Below are 20,347 nucleotides of genomic sequence, written 5' to 3'. Positions count from 1 at the left end.
GGAGGGAAGGGGGGGTTGTGAGCTAGAATGATTTTCAGAGCTGTCCAGGTGTTTACTTTGCGAATGGATCATTCTGTGACTAAAGGCCTTTTTAAAGATGGCCTATATACCCTCCTTAATTGGGGAGGTGCTTAGAAGACTGCCCTGGCTGGGCTAAGGCTCTGCCTGCAGCCTCGTGTGCTCTAAGCCTCAGATTCCAGCTTCTTGAGGGCAGGTACCCTGTCTCTTTCTCTCCCTGAAGCACCTTACTCAGGGCAGGGACTAAATTAATGCTCTCTTGGTACTAAACTGACTCTGGGGTTGTCCAGTTGTAGATCATTTGTTTCCTCTTTATATTTTCCCCATTTTTCCAAATTTCCTACAACTATTATGCTCAGAAACAACAAAATCAAAATCTTTGTTAGAAGAAAACCAAAGAATTGATAAGATAACCAGAGCAATCCGTCAGCCTTAGAGTTCACCGGTCCCTGTTTCAGATAGAGACCTTTCTGGTTGGAAATGAGTAACTCTTCTTGTGACAAAGAAACGAGAGTACTTCAGTTCTGATCGCAATAAAGCCTGCTGTTTGTCTTTGGACTTCTAGGAAGAGATCTTTATCCTTTACGTGGTAGCAAATAACTAAGACTATTTACAAATCCTTCCTCTGGGCTCTTTATTTATTTAAAAAAATTTTTTTTTGGCTGTGTTGGATCTTTGTTGCTGTGCGCGGGCTTTCTCTAACTGCGGCGAGCGGGGGCTACTCTTGGTTGCGGTGCGCGGGCGTCTCATTGCGGTGGCTTCTCTTGTTGCGGAGCACGGGCTCTAGGCACGCGGGCTTCAGTAGTTGTGGCATGTGGGCTCAGTAGTTGTGGCTCGCGGGCTCTAGAGTGCAGGCTCAGTAGCTGTGGCGCACGGGCTTAGTTGCTCCGCGGCATGTGAGATCTTCCCAGACCAGGGCTCGAACCTGTGTCCCCTGCATTGGCAGGCGGATTCTTAACCACTGTGCTGCAAGGGAAGTCCCTTCCTGTGGGCTCTTGACTTGCAGAGGATGTTGTCAGCACCCAGGCCGCTGTTTTAGGAAAACTTACTCTTTACTGTCTTATTCCTTCGTACTGTTTGAATTTTTACCATGTTTATATTTTTTTAAAGGGTTCACTTAATGAATAAATTTATCTGTAACTAAAGTAGCTAAAATAGTTTAAATCCTGTTAAGTCAAAATAGTGATCGTACTGTTTCATTTAAATGTACGTTAATTACAAAGGCCTGCTCTGGAAGATAAAACAAATTTGGTCTGTTGTCTTAATAATATGTCCTAAGCGATGTTGCGAAAGTGAAAATAATAATTGCAAACATTTATTTAGCGCTTACTAAGTGCCAGGCAAAAGTATGAGTGCTTTATAGCCATTAATGCACTTAAGCCTGTTTTAGCAGCTCTATGTGAGGTAGGCGTGACATCATCGCACCTTACCCAAGAGCAAACTGAAGCAGAGAGAGAAACTGAGGCAGGCCCCAAAGGCATTAAGCTATAAGGTAAGGGATGGAGCTGTGTGACCCAGGAGCCCGCCTGGCGGTTGGCCAGGACACCACACCATCTCAACTAATACATAGAACTGGAAACATAGCCAATCCTAGTGCCCTCAATTAGTTTAATAAATAACTCGTCACAAGAAATTGAAACAAATATTCGCTGAATGAACAGGCCAAGAATCACCCCAGGGAAGCTCAGCCTGCCTCTTCCAAAAGTGAAATAGGGGAGTGGCGGAAGGGAGGACACCCTCGGACCGCCGGGCAGGACGGGGACAGGATTGGCACCCCTGGGTTTCCTCCAGTCTGGTTTGCAGTTTCTGTCCCCAGGGGTCGGCATCTGCTCATCTCAGTGACCTCCACGAGCAGGGCTTTTGGTCTATCCTAGCGTCAGGCTGGACGGGAGGGAACGCATGAAGCAAGTGCCCCACACGTGACCTACTGTAGAAGGAATCTTGGCTGGCATGCCCAGCCATTCCTCTGCGCTGCGCCCTGTGCCATGACCTTCATAACAGCCCTGTGAGGGCGGACCCATTGTTATCCCCAATTTGCGCAGGACTGACTTCCTCAGAGTGAGTACCCACCGAGAGAGACAGCCACCTCATGGCCTTTGGAACATGACTCAGCTGATATGCACATGCCCTCAAAGAGCGGCCCCACGGGGATGGGACAGGATGAGTAGTCAGGGGGAGATTTCCCTTGCTCTGTGGCCCTGACCGTTTCACGATGAAGAAAATAGTCACATTCCATTTGTGCAATTAAAAAAGATAAAACCAAAAGGAGAGACCCATTACGGTTCAAGAGGTCTGGAGTTGCAGGGCAAATAGGGCTTTTTCTCCAAAACATTCAGCTTTCTCGGGACACTCATTTGACAGCGTTCCCCATCCTAGCGAGAGAGACACCTGTGCTAAGGCATTTGTGTGGATTTTCTTTGGGTCTTCTGGGGCTCCCTGTGGGGGTGCATGCCATTTCAACAAAAGCCTGGGACTTAGAACCCTTGTCCAGAATCCCAAAATGAGAAAACCTGGGATACAGAGAAGGGAGCCTCCAGAACTCGGGCTCCAGTGGCTCCCAGACCCAAGCTGGCAGCTCGCGAGAATCACCCGGTTCCCTGCCGGGCCCGCACCCCGCCTGGGCCCACCCTGCTGCCACGCACCTTGGATGGTCCTCTTGAAGAAAGCCTTGCAGGCCTCGCAGGAGGCCACACCGTAGTGGTAGCCGGAGGCGATGTCCCCGCACACGAGGCACAGGCGCTTGGGGATGGCGTTGAGCATGTACTCGCACTTGATGGCCGAATCCTCCATGATGCCGCCGGCACAGTCCTCGTAGCCCTTGCGGCAGGGGGTGCCTCCCAGCCCGGCGCCCGCGAACATGGGCGGCGAGTCCAGACCGTTGGCGTGGGCGCCCAGGGCCAGGCCGAAGCCGCCGCTGGCGTCGGACGAGCCGCTGGGGCTGTGGTGGCTGAGGGCATCGATGCCCGAGGACGGGCTGGATGGCTCGGTCTTGATGAAGGAGCCGCAGCTGGAGACCAGGTGCCGGTCGTCTGCGGACATCCTGTTCAGCAGCCTGGGGACACAGAGCGCAGGAGTCAGCTCGGAGAGGGTGCGGTGGGTGTGACGCTGTCCCCAGGAATTAGCTTTGGGCTCCGGGCACCGGGTGGGCGGGGTGGCTGGGAGGGGCCCTACATTAAGGCATCGGTGAGATAAAATGCTGGCCGAGAAGGTCAATTGGGCTGAAAAACGGCACAGCCCAGAGCAAGTTTCTGGCACTACCCACCAGAACCTTCTGAGTCCTCCAAACAAAAACTACATTTTGATCGATCAACAAACTTCAGATGAGGCCCCCCAGTCCTTTGCAAATTGCTGGTCTGAGGGTGACAAAAGTGGTAATAATTCAGCCAAAATATTTGGCCAACCTTCTGGCACAACAATAATACATTTGAAAGTCCAGGGGTGCCAGCTCCTGGCCCAGACACCCTCAGTACAATGACCTGATGACCCACTTCACCTGAGCCCCGGGGGCAGCAGGTAAGCCCGAGCTTGGAGCTTCCCACAAATGCCACCATCGCTGAGATTGGGACCAGAGACGCCAAGCCACCTGGCCAGGGCAAGAGGCAGGGCTTGTGGCCAAGGCGTCCGCCCAACTGGCTGCCCTCCGGGTTTTGCCTCTGGGCCAGGGCACATCTGGTGGGTGGCCCCCAGCCCCCCTCTTTCATTCCTCTTCATAGCCCCGATCCGGCTGGCCTCCCCCTCAAGAGACTGTGCCTCAATCATGCAGCATGAGGAGGCCTTCCAACCCCAACTCCGCGCATCCCCCAGCTGTTTCTTAACCTCATACTTCAACCTCTAAGGCCCCTGCCTCACTGCAGAGTCAAGGGAGCATTAACAGTGAGGCAGGATCACGAGGAAGGGTCATAAGACATTTCCCAAAACGAAAGCCCTCCTCCCAGAACCATGCTGAGAGGGTAAGAAGGCAAAGTGCGACCCTCACACATCCTAGCTCCCAGGAGGAGGGGAGGGGCTTCTCTCCCACGTGAGCAAGGAGAGGGAAGGGCCGGGAAATGCATTCAGGAAAGCCCAGCTGCAGTCCATGCCCAAGAGCTCTGGGCCAGCCAGGCCCTGGAGTCGGGAGGCTGGGTCAGGGTTCATCTGTCCATGTCCTGGCCTGGCTGGGTGGAGGTAAAGAGGAGGCCAAGGCGGATGCCTAAGGAGCAGGTGAAAGTTAATAGGGAAGGGTCCTGCAAAGGTTCGATCCCTGGTCTGGGAAGATCCCACATGCTGCGGAGCAACTAAGCCCGTGCGCCGCAACTACTGAGCCTGCGCTCTAGAGTCTGGGAGCCACAACTACTGAGCCCGCGTGCCGCAACTACTGAAGCCCACGCGGCTAGAGCCCGTGCTCTGCAACGAGAAGCCACCGCGATGAGAAGCCCGCGCACCGCAACGAAGAGTAGCCCCCACTTGCCACAACTAGAGAAAGCCCGCGTGCAGCAACGAAGACCCAACACAACCAAAAATAAATAAATAAATAAAATTGATTCTTTAAAAAAAAAAAAAAGAGAGGGAAGTGTCCTGGAGAACGAAAAGGGCTGGAGAGGGTGGCAGTACAGCCCCATTCATCGAAAGATGGCCCCAGTGGGGAGGGAGGGAGTGTCCCAGTGCTGGAGGGCCCACTGGGGAAGCAGCCACAGTCCAACGATGCTCAGAGGTAGCCCCTGTTTTCTGAGCAGATCACTGGGGAAAGGATTATTCACCATGTGGGGAAAGGCCTGTCTTACCACACCCACAAAGCCCACCCTCCCAAGAAAACCTTGGCCACACACTTGCACCGCCAAAAGCAATCTTATGATGGGGAGGGGCCTCCACTGTCCCTGGTCCCACCAGTGATTTCATAGTCAATACCCCTCCCAGGGCACTGTCCCATCCATCTACACTTGAACATGTCCGGAGGCAGGGAACACATTGCCCCGCAGACAGTTCTAATCAGAAGCTGGGAGCTGCTTCTGATAAAAAGATAAAAGATACCTATAAGGATCCTACTGTCAAGAAGTTTATTATCTACTGGAATGTAGTGTTTGAAGATAGAGGCTCCCAGGTCTGTTCTGTTCCAAACTGAATATTCCTGAGTCTTCTGAGATACCTCTCCTACTAGCCCATCCCTTACATTGGCAGAGGGTACCATACTGAAAGTCTTCTCTGGTGGTTTTTTTTTTTTTTTACATCTCTGGCTGGTGCCCTGTCATGTCCCCAGCCTCCACAAGGCTACCTGCCACCCCCTCCATCCACCAGAGGCTCCCTGGTGTGTTCTCAGGAAATGCCATTGGCCTGAGAAACACAAATGCACCTGTGGGTTAACTCCCCACAGTGCCTTGTGCTGGGCCTGCAGGGAGAGCAGACCAGGTGCTCTTACATTTGTAATCCCCTCCTCCTGCTGCTTTAGGCTCTGCAGTGCCCAGGAACATCCCAGGCCCACTGTGACAAACACTGCAGGACAAGGCAGCTCCCAGACCCAAACCCCCCATCCCACTCCTCTCCCAGGCTGTGAGTGCCCCTGAGATTTCAGGAGATACACTTGATATAAGCAGTAATGATAGCATCTGCTATTTAGTGAGCACGTGTTATATGCCACCCGCTTCAGATCTGTCCCTTGGACGGATGAGAAGCTTGTGCCCTGAGAGACGCAGCTGGGGAGACCTACAGCCATGCCTGGTGGACAGCAGGACACAGTTTCCCCAGCTGTCTTCCCCAGACTCACGGCTCAGACAGCCCTGAAGGACACTCAGGGCAGGCAGTGGTTTCATACCCTAAGCCACAGGTCTCCCCTCCTGCCTCTCTCCTTATTGGTTCAAAGCCTTCTTTAGTGACCGCTGCCCCCAGGCCCTGGTCAGAGACTCTAGGACTGAGAAGGAAGTAAACTTGACCCTGGCCTCAGCGTTGGCACAGAAATCCACCTACTGGTTTAGTGCCTGAGCCCCAGCTGAGGAGGGTCTGATGATTTCATCCCTGCAGGTGTCTCACTTCTGTGACCATTATTTTGGCCCCTAGAATGTCTTTTCCAGGGTGAGTCAACAAGTACTTCGGGCACCTACCATGTTCCAAGTGCTGGCCAGACAGCAGGACGTGACCAGCGCAGCCCATGATGTCAAGAAGCTCATCCTCTCACCGGAAGGACGGACACAAAAGAAACACACGTGTGCAGAGCGCCAGCAAGGCAGGGGCTGGGGGTGTGGAACACGACACCGACAGGGCTCCCTCCGCCCCCCCCGCCATGCCCCTTTGGTCTGACTTCATTCATTCACTCATTTATTCATATTTGCCTTCATTTTCCCTCCAGGAAACCTACCCCTCCCTCCACCCATCCTTGACCTCCTGGACGTTGTTCCTTTACTCAAAAGCAAAATTTAAAGGAAGGACAGAGGGAAAGAAGTCCAAGAAGAGGGCAGAGAAGAAGTGGCCAGAGGAGCTGGAGGAGACGAGAGAGAGTCGTGGACATGCAGTGAGGAGAGCCATCGTGAGGGAGGTGGCGGCACGTCACGTGCAGCCACAAAGTCAGGTGAAGTCAGGAGTGCAGTGTCCCTTGCAGTGAACAGTCAGGATGTGGCTGGTCAGAGCAGTATCACGCATGGGGGGATGGGAGCCACAGGGCCGGGTCTGCAGGAGGCATTGAACAGCAGACAATCCTTTCAGGGAGTTTGGCCATGTCTGGCCGAGCCGGGCAGAGGAGGGAGTAGGGGTGGCGTCCTCCTTGCTCACCTGTAGACAGCACCATCCCCTTGAACTTAGGGGCGGTGGCGGCAGGGAAGGAATGTTTTTGTTGTTATTGTCTGTAATTTATCAGCCTCTTTGATGAGGAGGGGGTGTGTCAAGAATGTAAGGAATTTAAAAATTACTTTCCAGTTTGCCCTGGGCAATCGTGATCCCACCTACTGACCCCGTATAATTATCCATCGCTCCCCATTACTCCCCAGAGGAGGCAATGAATTCTATGGTGACTCCATGTTACATGCTAATGGTAAAGAGCGAATCAAGATGGAAAGATTGCAATCACAAAAGATTTTTCTCAAATTCCAGTCCAATCTTCATCAGAGTCAGCAAACGTGCTGGTTGAACAGGTAGCTTCCTGGACCCAACCTCACCCCAGTCATATTCTGGACACTCAGCCCTGCAGGAGGGGCCCAGAAATCTGCATTTAAAAAAATCTTTTTAATTTATTTATTTTAGGCTGTGTTGGGTCTTCATTGCTGTGCGTGGGCTTCTCATTGCGGTGGCTTCTCTTGTTGAGGAGCACGGGCTCTAGGCGCGTGGGCTTCAGTAGTTGTGGCTTGTGAGCTCTAGAGTGCAGGCTCAGTAGTTGTGGCACACAGGCTTAGTTGCTCCACGGCCTGGGGGATCTTCCCGGACCAGGGCTTGAACCCGTGTCCCCTGCATTGGCAGGCGGATTCTTAACCACTGCGCCACCAGGGAAGCCCCTGCATTTTTGGTTTTGCTTATTGCTTTGCTTTCAGCACCCCAGATGTGAATCTTAGGGGAGTCAAGTTTGAATCCTACAGGAATAACACATGCAGTCAGGGGACCTGGTGGGAGTTTGCAAGGTATCTGGATGCCCTGGAAGAGAAGAGAAACGAGCCAAAGCAGTAAGAGGGGGAGGGAGGGTTGGCTGTGCAGAGGGGAAGTTTGGAGGTGGCCTCCCTTGCCCCCCACGTGGCCTCTCCTCACTCTGTGAAATGGGAGGTGAGGTCAGGAGATCCAGGAAAAGGAAGAAAGTTTGCAACAGCAATTGTGGGAGGAGGAGAGAACACAAATCAGGGGCGTAAAGCTTTACCAGGCCCCTTAACTCACTCTGCAGGGGCAGCAACACAGGGGAGCTTTGATCTGCGTTTCTCAACCCGGGCACTGCTGACATTTGGGGCCAGTAATTCTTCACTGTGGGCCATCCTGTGCGCTGCAGGACGTTTAGCAGCACCCCTGCCCTTTACCCACTAGAAGCCCACAGTAGCACCCCCAGCCCCAGATATGACAGCCCAAACCTTCTCCAGACACTGCCAGATGCTCCCCGGGGGTCAAAATCACCGCCAGTTGAGAACCACTGACTTGGACGTTGGCGGGAAAGGGGTAGGCACAGGGCCCAGGAGCTGAAGCATGGGCACATGGTGTAGTTTGGGGCTAGAGTGATGTCACAAAGAGAGGAATTGGGAGAAAACGGAGCGCCCAAGAGCATGGGGGTTTCCAGGCGGGGGAGGCTGAGGTACAGCAGGAGGAAGGAGCAGGACAGCTGCAAGGATGGGAGATTGGGTCAGGGAAGATCTCAGAGGTGGAGCCTGGATGCCAAGGCCCAGGAGGATGTGGCCACTGGGTAGGTGGCTAGGATGGGCAGCAGGGAGAGCACAGCCTAGGGGTGAAGGGGAGGTGGCTAACACTTGTGCTCTGGGGAGGAGAGGGTCATGTCGAGTCCATCATCTGTGGTTGGCTGGGTCCCAGTTCCCAACTGGTCGATGACTATTGACTTTACAGGAGGGGACCGCTGCCCCATCTGAGCCGCCTGTGAAAGAGCAGTAGTCAGTGGTCGAAGCCCCTCGAGGCATCATTTTCCGTCTGATCCATCTCGTAACAGGAGCACAGCCAGAGCTGCCCTGGCCTCAATGTCACCACCATCTGATTAATGTGGGTCCCCTCCCCCACCTAGGCCTGCCCCTCTTAGCGTCCAGTGTGGGACCCTTACCCCAGAGCGGCCTGACCTCCAGGGACGCCTGAGCTTACTGGGGACTCTCTGCCTCTGCTGGACATCACCTTGCTGGACAGTGAAGTGGGTTGAAGTTTTTCCGAATACAACAGAATCTTGGAAGTTCTGAGGGAAACCCAAACTCTTCAGCTATTTAGCCACGGACCTCTAGAGGAAGAGAAACTCCAGGATATCAGCAAGAGACAGTCATAAATCTTTAGGTTGGAACAACTATACTGCAATACATTTTTTTTAATAAAAAGAAATAAAAATAAAAAATTTTAAAAATGAAAACCTGAGCTGGAATCCCAGGGACCTACCCCCCTCAAGGCTGCCTACTGGTGGGCAGGCAGCAGAAGAGAAGCTTCCGGAGGAACAGAGGCTCCTGGAGGGAAGAGGGGTGTGATGGTCTGATTAGGGCCTGGCTTGTTGTCATCTACTGAGTAGAGTCCACCCTACAACACGCCAGAAGCCGGATCACACGCAGAGGGGCTGCCCTCACAGCCGCCTTTCGGCTCTGTGCTGGGGTTGCCCCTGGAACAGCAGAAACAAGCCACTGAGTCACTTAACGGTTAAGAGCCATCACTCTGACGTCAGATGAGCACCGCAGTTCACAGTAGCTGCTGACTTTGCGTTAAATAGGTCACCCTCTCTGGGCCTCAGGGTCCTCATCTGTAAAATGGGCTCCACCACAGCACCTCCTTCCTAGGGTTGTTCTGGGCGAGCAGGGGCTAATGCAGGCAAAACGTTTAGAACGTGCTAGAGCCCAGCAAGCTCTCAGGGGACAGTGGCTGCTGTTGTGATTCTCCCAGGAAGCCCCTTCCAGAAAATCCAGCAGCTGGCGGCGGCCTGGGGTTAAACCTAGCAGAGCTCTTCCCTCGGCCAAGTATAATAATTCCACAAGGAACCTGCCATTTACCAGGAAAGAAAGTAGCAGGTTAGGTGAATTAAGAGGATAAATAAGCCTGAACTGGGAATCCACTCTACAGAAGAAAAATGGTTTCCCTATACTTGAGAAACTCTTACGTACATTTCCATGATTAATTTGCTAACCAGGGGCCACTGAGCTATTCATTAAAGCAGACCTTCAGACCCTCCAGCAAGGCTTTATTTGTTATGAATCAGCCCCTCAGGCACCTGAAAGTAACACAGCTAAACTTCCTTTAAAAATATTATTAGACAATGCACAATGGGCCTTTAATGGACGTGTAGGATGGGGGGGACCATATGGCTAAATTGACAAGGTCCCAGTATTCCTGTTGGGACAGGGATCCAGGGGTACTTATTACACGGGAGGGAGGGAAGAGAGGAGGGAAGGAGGAAGGGAAGGGAGGGGGAAGGAAGGAGTGGGAATGGGAAGCCAGTGATGAAAAGTATTACTAACCAAGGATTATAATTAATCCAATTCCATGCATCTGAGTCTATTTGTTATATATTCTTTCCTTAAACTCAGATATTTCTTTAATTCAAATTGACCTTTCCTCGGAGTGGTCTGAATCACCTGTTTTAATAAACAGTGTTTTTATCACTCCTTGTGAAATCCTGCAATGACTATCTTTCATCAGTGGATCTATTTTTCTGGACAGACAGAGCACAGAGGGAGTCAGTGAATCGGAAGTGCTCAGAGATTCTCCTGCCTGGCCTGGTGGCTTTCAGATGAGGAGCTGAAGGCCCTAGAAGTCGTGACTCACTCAGAGACACTAACTAGAGAGCCAGGCTGGCTGGGGGCTGGCTGGGGGCTGGCTAGGGGTGTAGAGACACGGTGGGTAGGTGACCTGCGCAGGGGAGCAGGTTGACTCAGCCCACCTGCTACCCTCCATCACCATGTCACTACCACAGCACCGGTCCTGTGCTGGTTCGATTTTGTCTGGTCTCCTCAGGAATACTTTCCTCATTCTTTCTTTCTCTCTGTCCCCTCAGGGGACCCTCTGGGACGTAAGACTACAAAATGACCTGATAGCAAACTGGCTTCAGTGAGAGCTGCCTCCCCCTGTACGCCAGAACTCAGGCAAAAATCTGTAATTAAGCATCTTGTCGTTAGAAAGATTAGTCAAAACCAGGTTGATCCCAGACAACTGATTGAAATCTCGTTCCATACAAATTACAGCATGGAAAATAATGATGGGTAATTAGTGCCTTTCAATCGGGGCTTTTTATCCATGATGTCCCAGGCTGCATCCATCATCATGAGAAGTGAGAGGCTCGCCAAAGCAGAAGGAGACCTCTGGAAGCAAAGTGGCTGCCACGGGACAGCTGGGAGGGCCCAGTCCCCCGGCAAAGCTCCGGCCCACAATGGGCAGCCGCTGCTGGCTCATTCTGTGGCTGTGTGTGGATTAGAAAGAGGGGCCCCCTCTGGGGAGACCAGCCCTCACCTCGGTCCTCTCAAGGGAGTGTCCTCATGCAGGAGCCAAAGGTACCTGATGGCTCTTACTTTAGCCCATATGGCCAACTCTAGCCTCTGACACCACAAAGGGGTGTGTCTGGAGGAAGGACAGCTCACAATTTCAGAAGATGCCCCCAAACACACCTCTAGCGATCTTCCTTTCAATATCTCTTGGAGACCTGACATCTGTGAATTTATCTTAACTCTACTTGAATCTGTTTTATTTTTACCCCATATCAAGCAGTGATACAGCATAAACATCCCACCTACTGTCACTGAACAAATTCAGCAGTTTCCAGATGGCATTCAGTCCTGGAGGAGCTGAGATGCTGGGCCGTAGAGCTCAGTGGTTGGAGCTGGACTGCCTGAGTCCGAATTCCAGTTCTGTCTCTTACAAGTTATTTAACCTTTCTGAGCCTCAGTTTCCTCATCTGTACAATAGGGATGATAATAATTATTGTATTCATCTTATAGGGTGGTCTTGAGGGTTAGCGAGTTAATACAGAAAAGAGCTTAGAACTGTGCCTGGCGAAAGTGCTCAATAAATACGTTAGCAGTTGTTACTAGCACCCTTTTTAGTAATGAGGAGATGGCTTCCATTCAGTCTCTAAAAAGTCCATTCCCACAGCAAGCAAGACCGTCTTGCTCCCTCTCTCCTTCCCATCACCCATCCATCCATGCATCCGTCCATCCACCATTTAATCATGCATTTGTGGGCCTCTCTGCATGCGGGAACTTCCACTGAGGAAGTCCCTTTTCAGACAAAGGGATTCCTTATTCAGGTACTACTAGAACTAACTAGCCTCTCTTCTAGGAGCTGACAACCGACTCCAGCCTCCTTTCTCTCTTATTCCTGTGTGCACGCCAAGCTCCCACAGGAATCGCCACATTCGCATGCATCTCCACCTGCTACCCAGCAGAGTCACCCAGGGCTGCGCAACTGACCCAGGCTGGGCAGTGAGTCTCTCCCATGAGACCCTGGTGTCGTGGCTGCCTCTCCAGGGACAGAGGCAGTAAGACGGACAGCTCAAGTGTGAGCGAGGTCATACTTCACACCAACGTGCAGCGAGAAAGAAGAATACGGAAGCTGGCAGCAGAGAAGGGTGCCAGCCAGGGGCAGGGGCCCGGGAGCCTTAGTTAGCAGCTGCGCGGCAGCGCGGCAGCACCTCTGCTCAAGTGAGCGACGAGGCCTGACTCCCCGGTGTGGCAGCTCACACAAGGGGGTTCTGACAGCTAACCAACTGACACGCCGTCTCATTCGTTCATCCACTCGCTCCTTCCCTCCCTCATTCATCCCATTGCTATTCCTTGAGTACCCTCGGTGTGCCAGATACCGTTCTAGCCCTGGGGATGGTTGGTGCCCAAGGTGGACATGTTCCTTTCCTCAAGGAGTGACAGCACCATATTTCATTGACTCTAAACTACACCCTTTTTTCACTTTTTAACATCTTGGCAATCAGAATGCATCTTGAGTGGATGGCTTGCCATAGTTTAATTTAATTAGTGGTTCCAAAAATAATGGTGTCTATGATGTCAAAGATTCAATGAAATATGATAATGAGTAGAGCGGAGACTGCCACGAGGTCATCAAAAGCAGTTTCATGTTCTTTCTAGACCCAGGAAGACCACATTTCCCAGTCTCCCTTGCAGTTAGCTGTGCACATCAACCGGGTCCTGACCAATGGAATGTGGGCAAAAGGATGTAAGGCACTCCTCCCTCCGGCCCGTAGAAATCTCCCATGGCCCTCCCCGCCCCCACTTCCTCCCTCTCTCTGTCCTCCCCCATCTGCAGGCCACACAAGATCCATGCAGAGGCTCCAGGAGGGGACTCCAAGGCCCTGGGGGATGGCAGAGCCACAAGTTGGAAGGAGCCTGGGCCCATGAAAAACCTCACGAAAGGTGATCTGCCAAGTACCTTCACCAAAATGTTATGTGAGCAAGACGTAAACTGTCATCCTAAGCCACTGAAAAACTGAGGTTGTATGTAACGATAGCTAGCGTGACCCACTCTAACTAATAAATAAGTAAACAACCAAATAGTATAAATTCAGTTAGTGATGAGCGCTATGAAGAAAGAGCAGGGCTGGGGACAGATGGCAGAGTGGAGGAGTGTCCAGACACAGTGGCCAGAGAAGGCTTCTCTGAAAGGGTGACATTTAAGCAGAAGCCCGAGGAAAAACAGATAAGGAGGCATGCAGGGAGAGCTCCGTGTTGAAGGAATAGCAGAGAGATAGGGAGAGGTAGGCGGGCAGCGCCCTGTCCCAGCCAGGAGCACTTGGACCAGGCCAGGACCTCAAAGGGCTCCTGGTCTGTCCCATAGGCTGCCTGCCTTTGCTAAAGACCCCAGTGATAAGGAGATCACTAATTCAGGCAGCAGCTGTTTCCATCTTTGGACAACTTAGTTTTTTTTTTTTTTTTTTGCGGTACGCGGGCCTCTCACTGTTGTGGCCTCTCCCGTTGCGGAGCACAGGCTCCGGACACGCAGGCTCAGCGGCCACGGCTCACGGGCCCAGCCGCTCTGCGGCATGTGGGATCCTCCCGGACCGGGGCACGAACCCGCGTCCCCTGCATCGGCAGGCGGACTCTCAACCACTGTGCCACCAGAGAAGCCCTTTTTTTTTTTTTTTTTAAGTTCTTTGTCAAGAGCCAAAATATTTCTTCTTTCTGGAGCTTTCAGTTATAGTTTATACAGCTCTCTCCCTCAGGACCTACAGAACAAGTCTAACCCCCCACTTCCATCTGACAGCCCTCTAGATTGCTGAAGGCAGCTTCCTGCTCCCTGCTGAGCCCCGTCTTCACCAGGAGCACATCTCCTGGACCTAGAATCACTCCTGCACACATTTTGCCCTCCTTTGAGAACAGTCCATCTGCTCTGTTTACTCCTCACAGAAAGGAGCATCAGAATACAGCACAGCCTTCCAGGTGAGTTCTGACCAGTGCAGAGCAGTTCTGACACCTCTCTCGTCCTAGATACTATACTTCTGGGTTTTTTTTTTATCCTCTAAAGCTAAGATTGTTTTAAAAAAAAAATTTTTTTTTTGATACTATACCTCTATTGATGCAACCCTAGATGGGATCAGCGTTTAAGGCCCTTGGTTCACACTGCTAACTTCCCCTCTGCTCCTTATGCAATCACACACCTGAGTCTTTCATGTGTGCTGTTCCTGCGTGTCACCACCCCCTTCTTATGTGCGTTCCTGCAGGGCAGTATGCAAACCCAGTGAGAGGGACCACTCTTCCATATATCACCTGGTCACAGCAGTGGCCCTTTCCATGTGGCCTTATGCATAGCAGGGATGACACAGGAAGCTTGGGGCTCCCAGTATCCATTTCTCTTCCTGACCCAGTTTTTCAGTCTTTGTGCCAATGGGCAGCCTGGGCAGATGACAAAGATACATCTTAACTCGGGTGAACAGGTGGGGACCTGACACTGCAGCCAACTGGGAACCTGCTTCTGAGCTCCATAATGGTGACAACAGAGGGCTCACTCTGCACTGGGCATGAAACTATACGCACGAGGTCAGCGATTCCTTTCAACAACCTGTCGTCATTTTGCAGATGAAGAAACAGAGGCCAGAGGGGCTAAATATCTTGGCAGGGGTCTCACTGCCAGAAAGTGCTGGAGTGAGTTCCAAAGCAAAGGGGAGTAAGTCACAACACTCCCCTGCTCCAGACAGCCAGGGACTTCCCATCACACCCCCAGGAAAGCAGGAGTCCTTTCCACAGCTGCCCACTCCCCCACGGGGCCACTCCGGCTGTTTCTGGACCAGACCGCATGCTTCCACCTCGGGGCCTCTGCCCCCCGCACAGGAGGGCAGAGGCTGCCTCTGCTTTCCTCTCTGTTGCTCTCCACTGTCTAGGACGCTACCGGACACAACAGATGCTCAGAAAAGATTTGGTGAGTGAACAAATGAAGCAGGAGGTCTGAGATTTGGGTGGGATATGAGTCCCCAAGGCCTGCCCCCCCTCGGGCTGTGTCAGTCACAGGCCTGAGCCACAAACAAGATAGGGCCAGAGTCAGGGCAAGGGAGTCAGCCAGCACCTCAAGAGCAGAGGCCCAGCCAACAGTCCCACTGAAACCTGCTCCCAGTTCCCATCAAATTCCACTAATCCTGGTGGAAAAGGCTTTGCTTATGATGTATGGATTTTTCTTACTTTTATTTATTTTTTTAAACACCCGAATGCCTGTCATGTGTTTGGAAGGAACTTAGAGAAGCTAGCATCTCAGACCCACTTATCAAGAAATCTAGTTTTGAAACGTTAAAGAAGATATTTTAACACAAAAGGCAAAGTAATTCATGAAAACCTGTGGGAAGTGAGGTTGGAAAAAGCTCGCCTTGACTTCAGAGCCAGGACCCCGAATCTGTATAAATGAAAAAATAGCCACTGCCTCTCCCTGCCCTCTAGAGGGGACAGAACCAGGCCCAGGCACAAGGGTTCTGGGCCCAGATCACCTGGGTTTGAATCCTGCCTTTGTCACCTCCAGGCTGTACAACTGGTTGCTTTACCTCTCCATGCCTCAGTTCCTTCATCTGCAAAATGGGTAATATAAAGATACCTACCTCCGAGAAGTGTTCTGAGGATTAAATGACACAATAAATGGGAAGCACTGACACCAGCGCCTGCACATAGTAAGTGCTCAATAAATGTGAGCTGTTACTATGATTCCTCAGGCCTCTGGGATGCAGGTCCTTCCAGCCATGGCAGGTATGGTCTGACAATTTGGCTCTCAGTCGTCTCCTCTATAAACTGGATATAAGAAGAAAATGAGGAAAGGGGGAAGCAGTGGTGGGTCACTCCCAGGCTCCTTGGCTCTCCTTAATCTAAACCTTTGGGAGTGAGGGGCTGGATTCACCAGGCTTGCCCTTGGAAATGCTGTCACTTATCACGCGGACTTCTCCAGATGGGGCATTTTGACTATTGATCTGATAAATAAACAGCCTGCTGGCTCGATCAAAATGTTATTTTGCATTCCAATTACTGCTCACTAATGCAACCTTCATCCCGCCAAGATGCTGCTGGCAATGACACCAGCCCTGCCACTGGCTTGAGAGGTGGAGCCACCCCCTGCCAGTACTAAGCAAGGATTAGGGCCCTTCTCCCTGGGAAGTCACAGCCGGGGTGGGGAAGACAGCTGCTCCAGGAAGGCGAGACAGGAGGATGACAGGAAATTGTCCTTTTCCTTCATGAGGGGAGCCCCGGAGGGGCAGGGGCTGCTGTCATTCCGGACAGGAAAGGCCCTTGGGGCTGCAGGTATGCCAGACTGGGATACCCCTAGGGACCTCAGGGTCAGGCCTCAGTGCCTCCACTGCCTTGTTGAGTGGCCTTGGACAAGTCACTATACTCCCTGCATCTCAGGTACTGCACTGGTAAACTGGATCCAAGAAAAACCACCCTACTTTCCTGGGTGGTTGTAAAGACTCAGTAAGAAAACAGACGTGGAAGCCCTTTAAAGGAATAAAAAAAATTAATGCCGCTGTATTATTTAACGCAGTAATTATACTAAGTTTCCTATCTTGTTTAGCAGGCATTTACTATGTGCGAAGCGTTTTGCGCATACAAGCTTATTTAATCCTCCCAATAATTCTGGATTTTTAGTCCTGTTTTACTGGGAAAACGGGAAAGTCTATGGGGGCACCGATGAGCCTCACGGGCCACACAGCTTCTATGGTTCACTGAAGGTTGTATGTTAATCCAACCTGACACCCACGGTGAGGGGTTCAGCCACTCTGCCCAACCTGCCCCCTTCCAAAGATCAAGGACTATCTCTGGAGAAGTGTGATGACTCCAAACAGTTACTTTTTCCCTTTCTTGGCCAGTCTGATCTTTAAAGTTGGCAGAAGAGAAACTCTTTCCTCCTCCTAGTGGGTCTGGCTGGTAAGAGGGGCAGAGGCTACTGACAGCCAGAAAGAAGACAGCAGGTGTCATAGACCCAATGTGTATGTCCTCAGCCCAACATTCATACGTGGAAAACTAACCGCCATTGTGATGGTATTAGGGGGGCCTATGGGAGGTGACTGGGTCATAAGGGAGGAGCCCTCATAAGTGGGATCAGTGCTCCTATAAAAGAGACCACAGGGCTTCCCTGGTGGCGCAGTGGTTGAGAGTCCGCCTGCCGATGCAGGGGACACGGGTTCGTGCCCCAGTCCGGGAAGATCCCACATGCCGCGGAGCGGCTGGGCCCGTGAGCCATGGCCGCTGAGTCTGCGCATCCGGAGCCTGTGCTCCGCAACAGGAGAGGCCACAACAGTGAGAGGCCCACGAACCGCAAAAAATAAAAAAAAAAAAAGAGACCACAGAGAGCTCTCTCCCCTACCCCTTGCACCACGTGAGGCCATAGGGAAAAGACAGCTCTCTGTGAACCAGGAAGTGGCCCCTCACCGGACACCGAATCTGCCAGCACCTTGATCTGGGACTTGCCAGCCTCCAGAGCTGTAAGACATAAATTTCTGTTGTTCATAAGCCACCCAGTCTACGGTATTTTGTTATTGAATCACAAACAGACTAAGACAGCAAGTCTGAGCAGAAACTCTTCTCTGGATCACCCAGGTACGGTGACCCATGTCCCAAGGCCAACCACCAGGGCCAAGAGGAGGAGGGAGCGGGCGAACGCTCAGCCCGCTCCGTGAGACGCTAAGCTTCTCAGAGATCTGAAAACCTGGGCACACCTTGGTGATGGGGGACAGGCAGAGGAGATGTCACTTAGAACCAGAAGAATTGCCAGGGCCACGTCATCCTTGTGCAGAGCTACGAGGGGCTGGGGGCAGCCTGTGAGCCCCGAATGTAGCAAGTTCAAAGAGGATGGAATGGGAACCTCAAATATCAAGGGAATGGCAGCCACAGGCCCCAGAGGTCCTTTCAGAAAGGACTGCCCACCCCTCCACCCTCTGTGTGCCTTGGTGGAATAGAGGGTACATTTTGGCTGTCAGGTTTAAATGCCAAAATTGCTTTGTTCTCTGTCCTCATAGTGTGCATACACACACACACACACACACACACACACACACACACACACACACACACACGCCCTCCAGCTCCCTTTTCAAGGGTGGAGTTGCCATTTTGTGTTTACATTTCAGGTTTTTAAAGAAATAGTAAACAGCACAAGGGTCTTCTGAGCTCTTATTATGCCAGGTAGAAAGAGCCCAGTGACTAATAAGGCTTCTGCCCCAGCTCCAAGGCTGTGTGTTCTTGAGACAGTCATTTGCCCTGTCTGATCTCAGTCACTCCATTTCCCTTTCTGCAAAATGGAGACAGCCTAGCCATCTGCAGGAGAGGCCTGAAGACACATGACACAGGAGGTAGCACAGTGGGCCCTCTGGGGGGAAGCTGGAGCCACTGGTCCCAAGATTGCCCCAGGAAGCAGGCCCCAGTCACAAGCTTTTGGCTCATCCCAGTTTCACAGGTAATTCAAGGGTTAAAAATGAAATCACTTAAAGAAAAAAAAAAAAAAACCCACATTACAAAATGAAAACACTCCCTGGGGCTTCCCTGGTGGCGCAGTGGTTAAGAATCGGCCTGCTAATACAGGGAACATGGGTTCGAGCCCTGGTCTGGGAAGATCCCACATGCCACGGAGCAGCTAAGCCTGTGCGCCACAACTACTGAAGCTCGCGTGCTTAGAGCCCGTGCTCTGCAACAAGAGAAGCCACCGCAACGAGAAGCCTGCGCACTGCAACGAAAACCCAACACAGACAAATAAATAAATAAATAATTTAAAAATAAATAAATAAAATAAACCAGGGTTAACTCATCCTGCTACCTCATGGAGTTACTGTGGGGATCAAGTTAGGATCTTAGTTTCAAAAGCTTTGCAAAGTGTCAGCTTCAGACAAAGTTGTCACACCTTCCCGGCCATCCTGCTCGCTCTGGCATTTCACAACCCTGGCTCCTGGAGAGGAAGTGAACAAGGTCTTCAGGGCAATCAGTCCCAGCAGGTGTCCATCGAAATGAAAACGAAAATGAAACCTGAATTTCTGAGCACTTAAGCAACCATCCAGTGAACCCTCACCAGGTCCCAGCGGGAGGCAACTCACGCCCACTGTAAGGGGGGAGGAACGGAGGATAAAAGGGTTCCTCAGTCGCCTCCTGGGTTGGGGGCACAGCCAGGATTTGAACCCAGGCCCTTCCAACTCCTGCGTTCCCAACGTCACGATTTCAGATGGAAATAGAAAGTTTAAAAATGCAAAAGCAAAATACCTAGCCAGCAAGCTTCAAAGCTGTCAAGGTCATGAAAACTAAGAAAAGTCAGAGAAGCTGTCACAGACCAGAGGATATTAAGGAGACATGACAATTGGATGCAGGGTGGGGTGGTGAGCTGGGTCCTGGAAGAGAAAAGGGACAGCAGTGGGAAATGAATGAAATCTGAACAAAGCTCAGTGTTTAGTTAATAGTAGTGTCCCCATGTCATTTTCATCATTGTGACAAACGTACCATGATAACGTTGTAAGAAGTTAGTGGCAGGGAAAGCTGGACAGGGGTATACAGGAACTGTCTACACTATCTTTGCAATTTTTCTGCAAAAGCAAAACTATCCTAATAAAAAGTTTTTTAAAAAACTGGAAAAAAAATGGGGACTTCCCTGGTGGCGCAGTGGTTAAGAATCTGCCTGCCAATGCAGGGCACATGGGTTCGAGCCCTGGTCCGGGAAGATCCCACATGCCACAGAGCAACTAAGCCCGTGTGCTACAGCTACAGAGCTAGCACTCTAGAGCCCGCGAGCCACAACTACTGAAGCTCGCACACCTAGAGTCTGTGCTCCGCAACAAGAGATGCCACCGTAATGAGGAGCCTACGCACCGCCATGAAGAGTAGCCCCCGCTCGCCGCAACTAGAGAAAGCCTGCATGCAGCAACGAAGACCCAATGCAGCCAAAAATAAATTAATTAATTAATTACTTTTTAAAAAAAACTGGAAAAAATGTAAAAGCTGCAACTTCGCCTCCTGAAGAGAAGGTGAGGAGCCACGCGTGCTGACTGCCCTTAGGTGGCCTCTACCTTCCCATCGCCCTCCGCTCCTTCAGGGCCAGAGGCCTCCGGACAAGCCTTATTCTTCCTTGGCTCTGCTCCTCTGCACTCGCACATCTGCTGGCTGCAGTGCCTTCCCCTCTCTCCACCACAAGTCACAGCCTGGCTGTACTGGTCTAGTCACACAAACGATTGATCACCAAACCGGTCACCTCAACGCCTACTGCTTTAGACTAAGAAAGTTCACCAGAAGCCAAAAGCCATATGCCTGAAATGCAA

At 51.6% G+C, this 20,347-nt stretch overlaps 1 protein-coding gene across 2 annotated transcripts in view; it reads right to left on the bottom strand.

Moving 5' to 3' along the window:
* The window catches only part of ESRRB (estrogen related receptor beta), a 106,603-nt gene that overhangs the window by 49,598 nt on the left and 36,658 nt on the right, over positions 1-20,347 (bottom strand). For both annotated transcript variants that reach the window (XM_033425398.2, XM_004262265.2), the window contains exon 2: positions 2,661-3,070. In XM_033425398.2, coding sequence (XP_033281289.1) covers positions 2,661-3,070 — 410 coding nt within the window. The remainder of the gene's footprint in view (positions 1-2,660; positions 3,071-20,347) is intronic.

The sequence above is a fragment of the Orcinus orca genome, chromosome 2, assembly GCF_937001465.1.
Source record: "Orcinus orca chromosome 2, mOrcOrc1.1, whole genome shotgun sequence".
NCBI lineage: Eukaryota > Metazoa > Chordata > Mammalia > Artiodactyla > Delphinidae > Orcinus > Orcinus orca.
This window is presented reverse-complemented; position numbering and strand designations above follow the sequence as displayed.